This window comes from Tasmannia lanceolata, unplaced genomic scaffold (genome assembly GCF_043159265.1).
Source record: "Tasmannia lanceolata isolate RefF3 unplaced genomic scaffold, GAP_Taslan_0.1 ptg000018l, whole genome shotgun sequence".
NCBI classification, from domain to species: domain Eukaryota; kingdom Viridiplantae; phylum Streptophyta; class Magnoliopsida; order Canellales; family Winteraceae; genus Tasmannia; species Tasmannia lanceolata.
Genome location: NW_027518695.1, coordinates 50,684,472 through 50,694,069, shown reverse-complemented (window position 1 = coordinate 50,694,069; position 9,598 = coordinate 50,684,472). Strand labels below are relative to the sequence as shown.

Sequence of the window (9,598 nt, the reverse complement as noted above, 5' to 3'; positions counted from 1 at the left end):
CCCGAGTCGAACCCTAGATAAAACTCCATGGGAGTGGGTCATTTTCCCAAAAAACAGCAAGGAAAACAAATCCAAGCACTTTTTAAAGCAATGGAAGGGCGTTTTCGTCATTAAGTACAAAGTTAGTGGCAATTCCTTCAACGGATGGTAAATTCGCACCCCCTCTAGGATAATTCGCACTCCGTTTAACTTGATTCGACGTCAAAAAGCGTTAAAAGTCTGCCACAATTCACGTTATACGGGGGTGCAATTATCCAACAGCTGGTGCGAATTTATCATCTCCCTTTCGTCATAAAAGCTTTTACTAATGCGTCTCCAACTCTCCATATATCGATCGACGCTCTCTCTTTTCCCCCATCGTCTCCTTCGTCGTCTTTTCGCTCAAGCGCTGTCTAAGCTCAACAAAAAAATATAAAACAAAACAAAAAAAAGCACCGCAAATTCTCAGATCTCTTTTCAGAACCCGAGAAATTCCCGAAATACTGAGGTTCTTCGATCTAATCAAGGTATAACTCCTTTAATTCCGTTATTTTGATCCTCAATTCTTCCCACGAACAGTTATTAGGTCACGAATTTGAGTATAATTACCATTAATGTTATGCTTTCTCTCGATTTCTCCATACTTTTCTCGATTTTTTTTTTCTTTTGCCCTTTTTGTTTTCTGTCTTTTTTGAATTCATCTATCGATCGGCTTTTGACTTTACGTGTTTGATTGTTTTTCTGCTATGTGTATTTAGGGTTATGTTTTTTCGATTCCTTGAGTCGTGTTATTATGAATGTTGAATGATTGAGATGGATGGTTTTTTCAATTAATTGTAGTTGTTTTTGTTAGTTCTGGAATTAATTTTAATAAGTTATTAGTTATCCAGAACCATTTTTATATATATGCATTTTTATGAGGAAATTTAGATAAACCCTGATTATATTTGAATAACTTATAGAGCAAGTATCCCTCAATAGCTATTTTATATATATCTTTTTTTTTTCTTTCTATTTGACCTTTTTTTAATGCAAAACCATGGTTCTTTATTTACAATCGCAATTGTGGTTATGAACAAAACCATGGTTCAAATTTACAAAGATAAATTGTGGCACGAGTTGTAATTGTTCTTAAGTATGGCTCAATACCTAGAATCTGTTTTTTTCTTTAAACTGTTTTAATGCAATTTCAACCCTCTTTGATAGTAGCTAAGTTCTCCATATAATTCGTTATTTGCAGTTTCAATTGCGGTTATCTACAAAACCATGATTCAAATTTACAAAGATAAATTGTGGAATCTGGTTACTGGCATGAGTTGTAATTGTTCACTTCAGAATTCTTGATGTGTCCTAAATCTCGAGGAAAGCATGAACATTGTTAAGGGTGTTGCTGACCTTCTCCGAAGGACATCTGGTGGCCAAACGGGAGAAGGTTCTTCATGGCCACAAGCTGGGAGATTCTCTGTTCCCCCTCCAAGAATCTGCTTTGGGTACTTCTTTTTCCATCATCATTATAACTGCTTTAGTTCATTATTTTAAGGGTGTGTTTGGTTGCCCAAAAGACAGAATAGGATAGCTTTGGGTTTTGCTTTGCATTTGGGTGCCACGTCAGCAAAATCTCTTGTTTAGTTGCCAATGTATTATCCAAATCCCCAAAGACTACCAGACAAGTTTCATAGGTAATTATTGCATGTCTGGTGACGTGGCCCTTCCTTATACCTTCCAAGCCAAATTTCTCTAAAAAGGTGGAATTTTGCTTGGAATAATACTTTTTCTCATTCTCTCTCTTCCTTCTCTTTCTATATTGGTAATGACACCCCCTCCCTCTGCTCTACGAGCTTGGTAACCAAACACTACTTATCACCATTCTACGAGGTAAATTTTAGGTAAATCAAATGTTTGTCTCCTCCCTATTGACTACTTATACCACTAATCTACAAGGTAAACTACCTGCAGCAAAACAGAACGTAAGATCATGAAACACTGCTGTTCATTGTCTAGCTTGTTATATTAGGGTTACTGAGGCGGAGAGGGTATATATGCATTTTTCTATTTGTCTGTTGCGTTCATGTTTACGAGTGATTTTCCTAGGCTACATTGAGCTCAAGGGTGGCATACACAGATTACAATAAGAAAAAGCAATAAAACTCTCTTCACAAGGGTGGCATACATTGAGCTCACAAATAAAAACTCTCAACAAAGATTTACGAGTGATTTTCCTAGGCTAATCCCTCAAATGATGTAACAAGGGTTTAACACTAAGCAAGTAGGTCGAAGATAACTCCATTAGTGTTAGATCGGTGTTTGTGGACCTTGGAACCCCTTTTATTAAATTTAGAACCCAAAACTACCCATTTTGGCCCTTACAATGGCTAGGATGGACGATCATCGGATGTTTGTGCAAGTAGCTGTTGGGAACTGGCCGTTGGGGTAGTTCCTCTGCCAGATGTCCACCCACGGCCAGATGTCCATGCGAGGTTCTGTTCTGGTTTGGCCGGCTTGCACTAGTTTTAGGCCAATTTGCACGGTTAACTTCAGTAAATCATATATACTTTGTTTTTATAGGATTTTGAAGTTCTTGTGCGTTCCGGAAACCTTAGAAAGTTTACTTTCTGTAAAATGATTTCAAAATAATTTGAGACTTCCCTAGTGCGATTACTCTTGTTTTAGATTAACCCTAGTGCCATTATCCACAAATACCATTGAAGGACTGGTTTGTACATTCTAACATTGAAGGATCCACAAATACCATTGAAGGACTTGAACATTTCAAATCTTCTCTTGAATCTTCAATTTGATCTTCTCCAAGTCTTGAGATGGATCTTCTTCTCCTTTCTTTGGCCCAGATGATCTTCTCAATTCAATCCGTGCCTTTGTCCAAACTCCATGACTTTTATTATGCATGAATGCTCATCACACTTCAACACTATTTAGCCATTAGTATGTAAGCAACTAATATAAAATATCAAATTGTGTTTGGAATCATCAAAACATGATTTGAGAAAGTGACCAAGGTTGACACTTGAGCTAATAAGCATTGCTGCCTGGAATTTCTTCATGCGTATTGGGAAAAAATTCGTCGGAGTTGGAGAAATTCCAACTCTTCAGAATGTTGACAGTCACCACATAGGTTATGGCCTAGGGCCCAAATTACGACTCTGTAGACCATGGCCTATGACCCGGAAAAGTGCTTACAGTCAGATTATGAGACCGACAGGTGCTAAACATTGGCCTCACGTGGTTCAAAGAACTGGTTTCTATTTAGGATTTATAGGGTTCTGACTAAATCTGAAATTAGACAAGAATTTCAAATGTAGATGCACAAGATACTAATATCTAGCTAAAGATATTACGATGAAGATATAATTGTAAGTAACAACTAGTGGGAAATAAAAGAAAATGAAATATCCATGGTTCTGTAACCTAAAAAATTTACGACCACAACTTCTTAATTTCAAGTGGTTAGTAAATTTGACTTCATGAGATCTAGTTTCCAATTTCAAATTTGAATCTATATCTATTTGCTATCACATGGCAAAACTCATGAAATGTTATCATAAGGACATTAGAAATTCCTTCAACATACTTTTGTTTCTTTTGATAATTTTCCTCCTTGTACACATTACAATGTCTCTTCCAAAGTTACTGGAAACACCCCCGGAAGGTGGGAAGTGCGCTTTCGTCATAGTGCATTTCAAAACCGGGAAATGCCGCACTTCCCAAAAATTGGGGAAGCATGTTTCCGAAATGCGGGAACCATGTTTCCCCAATTTGGGAAGCGTGTTTAACTGCACGTTTCCCCAGTATTTGCCTTTTATAATTTACAGAAGTAGAGGGAAAACACAAGGAAATACATAGAACAAGGTATATGCTTGCAAAGTCATTTAAGTACTTAAGATTTACATGTACGAAGGGAAATAGCCCATTTGGATTTATTAAAAATAGTTTCAATACCCAAATCTAAAATGATAAAAAGTCAACTTTTCAGTTCTAGTACAAAATCCCACATTTTTCTATCATTCTGGGTGGGTCAAAATCGTAACTTCCAAAAGATGGGGTATTTTGCCATTTTTAAAAATTCGTAAATTCTATCATGTCCAAACATTATTATATCCTTAATGTCCAAGAAAAAAAATCTCATAATTTGGACTTTAATTTTTTTTTCATCTAGTCAGACACTAGTCAACATAGGCATTTCTGCTAACAGTTGTTGAATAATGTATTAGGTTAGTTTAGTAATTACGTGTAAAGTTAGAGGGTATTGTAGTCATTGTACATTGTTGCCCTAGTTTGGGCCTATATATAAATCATTTACATGAGGAGCTCCCTATTGGTGACTCACCATCTTCTCCATTCCTCTTCTTCATCCTCTCTTCTAACCCTAACTCCATTTCTAACATAGTATTAGAGCAAAGATCCTAGGGAAGAAGGAAAAGAAGAGTCTCGCATCTTTTCCACGCTATTCACTCTCTCTCTTTGTCTCTGTCTCTATCTCTCTCGAAAACCTCTCTTTATTTCCGATTTGCGTTTTGCGCAAATACATGGGTTTTCTATCAAAACCCTAAAATCTCTCTTGGATCTCCTAAAACATCTATCACTCTTGTATTTTCCTCTATCTCTCCTAAAATCCCTAAAATATCTCAAATCGTATTTTCACTCAATCTCCCGTAGATTTTCTCCCTTTTTTTTTTTTTTCGACATCTCTCTCATTTTGTAGTTGCACATTTGCTCAAAACCCAATTCTGGGTTCGGGTTTGCCACCCATCTATACCTCCACGCCTTTTCTTTTTTTTTTTTTTTTTCACGGAAATATCCTCCCCAACCCCAACAACCCCAACAATCTCAAACATCTCTCTCTATAATCTTTCTCGCCATCCTCTCTGATTTACGACAAAGGTGTTTGCCGTAAAACCTCTCATCCTCTCAGGTCTCTCTTATGCGTATTATGGTTTGCCGTAAATCTCTCTTACACACAGACACAAAAAAAAAAATCTCTTTTGTAGAGCCCGGGACCCATTTTGGGTGTCTCCTCCATCTATTCCCCCTTTCTTTCTCTTTTGAATCTCCACTCACAAATCTCCTTTCCAACCCCTAATCTTTCCTTTCTTTCTCTTTTGAATTCATTTGGGTTGAAATCTTCTTCCCAAATCCCTTTTGGCCTTCCACCCAAAACTCCACATCTCAACTCCAAATTCTTTTATTCTTCTAGATCTACTCCCCAAAATCCCTTTCCATTTTCCAAATCTTTTCTCCAAATCTCTTTATCTTTTCTTTCTATAGATTTTTGGCGTGGCCTTTTTCTTCATCTTCAAGGTGCACACCAAGTTTCGAATGAAATGTCCGAGCGATGTGTGGTGCCTTGATTGTCTTCTTTTCTTTGCAAGTTGAAGGTATATGGCCTTGAACTTGAGGGGGAGTGTTGTCATGTTCTACTGTTGTTATGTTGTTCTTTTTCTTGTGGTTGTCTTCTTTTGTTGTCTTTTCTAGAGAGGGAGTGTTAGTGTTGTCTCATTGTTATCTTTTCTTGTGTCGTTGTGTCTGGGCTCATATAGTCTCGCCCGAGGGGGAGTATTGTTGGTGATTCCATTCTTCGTCCTTCGTCATGATGTCTCCTCATTGATGTATTTCACCATTCCTTCGTGTTGTGAGTTTCTTCTTCTCTTTATGTTCTTCCGTCTCCTTGGTGGTTGTTCTTTCATTGTGTCAGTTTTTCTTGTTCGTTGTTTCCTCTTTGATGTCTTCTTTTGGTGTAGTTTTACGAATTATTGTCCTGCTTTATGCCTTATCAGTCACCGGGCGATGGTTTCCCCATCGTTGGTCGGTTCACCGAGCAATAGTTTCCCCATCGTTTGTCGATTCACCGGGCGATAGTTTCCCCATCGCTGGTCGGTTCACCGGGCGATATTGTCCCCGTCGACCTTCTTTCCAGACGATGGTGTCCCCATCGTTGGTTGGCTCTTTTCAAGCGACGGTTTCCCTGTCGACCTCTCATCAGGCGATGATGTTTGCCCGTGAAAAGTCACTAGAAAACTGATATCTACTTCCTGTGTGAGGTCAAAAGGTCAGTTGTCAAATATCATCCACGTAGGAGATTGGTCAGTCATTTTGACATTATTTGTTCGAAGTTGGGCATGGATGATATTTATATCTGTCTTGAGGGCGAGTCTTAGTAGTTAGTATTGTTTATTGTTTAAGTTGGCTTTACTTTGTTTATGTTTCTTTTCATTACTCCTTACTCCTTAGGACAGTGTTGTAGTCTTGATTTATATTTCCTTTCATTACTCACGACTCTTTTTGTTTCTTTTCATTACTCATGACTAATTAGGATAGGGCCCATCATAGTGAGTGCCCTAATGTCATCTTTGTAACTATTCAATCGTGGAGTTAGAATTCAACCCTCACGAACGTCGCCTTCTCCCTACTCTTCCTTTCCACTTTTCTTTCTCCTTTCTCCTCTGCTACATCTTCCACAACTTAAGTGGTTTCTTCCAAGAATTTCTTCTTCTTTTTCACTTTACAATGTTGAAGTAGAATGCTACCATTGCTTTGTCGCATGGACATCATAGATTCTCATTCTCACACTAGCAAACTTTAGAACCCCAAGTTAGTTATACGGGATGATGTAATTGAGTCTCAAACAGTTGTGTATATTAGTATATTTTATTTTCATTGGGTCCACCATCCCGTGGATTTTCTTTTGTCGAAATAGAGTTCACCTTACATATCAATGTGTTTCTTTTGGTTTCATCAAAATATTAGCTTTTCATATTTTAGAAAGTTTTGCCATAAAATATTAGCGACATACAGTTTGGATGTCATTTTGGCAATTTTTTGAAGTGCTTTGATTTACTAAATATTGATTTCTAATCAAGCCCATTACCTGAGTTTTGTTCAATGAAAGGGGAATTTCACATATGCATTCCAATTTAGTCTGACAAATAAATATTATTTACCATTCATTTTGATTTGTATTTCCTATCTCATTAGTGTTCTAATTTATAAAAGTGGACACGAGTCTTGATTCTTTGAACCTTGCTGCTTGTAATTTTTGTCCAGCTAGATTTTGTGTGATAGAGATGGTAGCTTAAGTATTTCTTTTGACTGGTCTACACAACATTTGTTCCTTTAATTTGTATTTTATGGTTGCATGAACTTGATCTTATAATATTTCAATTTTTTTTTTTTGGAATGGTCATTGTATTTCAAACATTGTCTCTTTTTCAGTGAAGTTGGTGATGAGGCAATTCTTAATACGCTTTGGGGAAAATATGAGAGCGCTATTGACAAGGTATTTACACTATATTTTCAAATTTTTCCTAATGTTAATATCTGAAGTATAATCTGTTAATCTTTTGTAAATAGTAAATACACTTGACCAAGGTGGTTGCTAGACCAATTTTAGAAACTTGAAGTTGGAGCCGTCTCTCCCAAAGGCATTCTGAGGGAGTCGGCCTAGTCAATCGACTGAGACAAGTGAGTTGATAAAAATACTAAAATGGTAATTGATTTAAGCTTAAGAGGATAAGGGTAAAACTTGTTTTACAACTGCCTATTTATGATAAAAACTACAGGTTACCATCTACCCACTAATGTATCATGTAATTTTTTTTACTTTCAATAAAAATAATGTTATACTGAGTAGCTAGGTGTAACTTATCTCAAAAGCAAGATGATGTAGGACGAATTGGATGATAATTAAGGAACAAAGAGAAGGGATACGAGGGTTTAAGGCTGATTTAGAACTGTTGGGGAGATTTTGTTAGGGTTTTAAAATCAAGAATAACAATAAAATAAGCAAGGCTAATCAATGAATCTCACAACAAATAGAAGGAAAATTTTGGCTATCATTTTCAAAAACAAGAAAAAAAAAAACAAATAGAAGGAAAATTGCAGGAAATAAATACCTTAATCAGAGAATCACAATAGAGAAATATGCTAGAATCATTCTAGTATGTTCTGAGCTTCATTCACATCTAGACGCAAGGCATCACACCTGAGAACGCTTCATACCTCTTACTGCACATTATTGATGAAAATTACTTTCAAAAGATTCATTCATTCATCCCTTCAAAATTGTTCAAGGCCTTTTCTCTTAAGAAATGGGAGGTTCTGTTAGTTATCTAAATAGACGAGGCTCTCTTTAAAAGAGAGACTTACGCATGACAATGGGCTGTTTTGGTAGGACATAACTACCTGGCTAACTACTTGGGACTCTCTTTAAAAATAGACTAACACATGGCTATGAGTTGTTATAGTAGGACATAATTACCTAGAGCTCTCTACCTCTCTAAAGGAGAGACTGACACATGGCACCCCATAATTCTCTCAGTATAATATTACAAGCTTACAACATATGTAAATAAAGCAGAAAAAGATATGGTTTTCGTGGCTTCACGAGGTCTTCTAAAAGAGTTACCTTTTACCAGTTGTCATTTCTCTTTTTTTATAAAGAAAAACCTTTTGTAAAAAATACGTTTAGAAGGTTATCTTTGATCGATGCCCTGTTCTCTCTAGCAACCATTTTGATGCGGAAAGGACTGAAAGGTAAGGTCAAGAGATATGTGGGTATGGCATAGATCTCTGCTTATCTAGTCTTTCATCCTTCTCAAAGAACATGGAAAAAAAGAAGAAAAAAACGATCTTCATTAAAAAAATGGCCTTATGCAAGAAGAGAAAAGAGAAGGAAGAAACAATTTGTCATTTTTCAGGGAAGGAAAATTAAAAAACTAATGCTTTGTCAAAAAGAAAACCTAATCTGTAAAGGTGAAAGATAAAGGGTAAGAGTAAGAAGAAGATTGAGGGTGCATAAATAGTGCTCATTCTTCCTTTTTTTTTGTACATGTTTTATGGGAAGGGTATATGTATTTTGGTTTCTTGATGTTGGTTGCTTTCTAACCATCTGCCCCAATGTACATAAGGCAGCCTTGATTCCATTAGTGGAGCTTTACACAGTAGGAAACTCCAGTCTTTATCTAGGAAAAGACGTATTAGGGATTTGTCATCATGGCCAACGATTCCAATCTATTTACCGTTACATCGTCTTCATCAGGAAACTCCAGTCTCTATCTAGGGAAAGACGTATTAGGGATATTGTCATCCTGGCCAACCATTCCAATCTATTTACCGTTTCATCGTCTTCATCTTGGGAGTAGCAATATTGTTCCTAGAGGGGTTGATAAGGAATGTTATTCTCCAATTCCATGAGAAAATACTTGAGATCGTGATAACAACAAAACATGAAACTTTCCTATGGCGCGGAGGAAGTGCCATGAGAGGATACCCTGTTTACTATCTAAATCTGAAATATTTTCTACTATTCACTAGGTGGAGCAACATACCTAATCCACTTGATAGTGTCAAGACTCAAGAGAATCAATCTGTATGATTAGCTTAGAATGGGAGAACTTACTATGACATTGGGCACCACGTCATATTGTTTTTTTACTCCCCTCAACTTACCGAATGGCCTTGCTTGCTTTAGAAGCTGTACGGCTTTGCTAGAATGAAAGACATTTCTAAAACCTTTTGGACTTGGATTTTGTTTTTTTTATTTTTGAATGGTTTGGACTTGGATTTTGTTACTTTTTTTAAAAAAATGACTTATATTAATTATAAAGAA

General features: G+C 36.6%; 1 protein-coding gene across 4 annotated transcripts in view; it reads left to right on the top strand.

The window, feature by feature from the left end:
* The first annotated feature begins 333 nt into the window (after positions 1–333).
* LOC143849891 (binding protein) overlaps positions 334–9,598 on the top strand; it is a 129,107-nt gene continuing 119,842 nt past the window's right edge. For 3 of the 4 annotated variants that reach the window (XM_077359182.1, XM_077359181.1, XM_077359180.1), the window contains exons 1-3: positions 334–506; positions 1,220–1,469; positions 7,204–7,267. In XM_077359182.1, coding sequence (XP_077215297.1) covers positions 1,348–1,469; positions 7,204–7,267 — 186 coding nt within the window. In that variant the 5' untranslated portion in view covers positions 334–506; positions 1,220–1,347. Of the gene's footprint in view, positions 507–1,219; positions 1,470–7,203; positions 7,268–9,598 lie in introns of those variants that run through there. The other variant, XM_077359183.1, reaches the window with a different exon arrangement.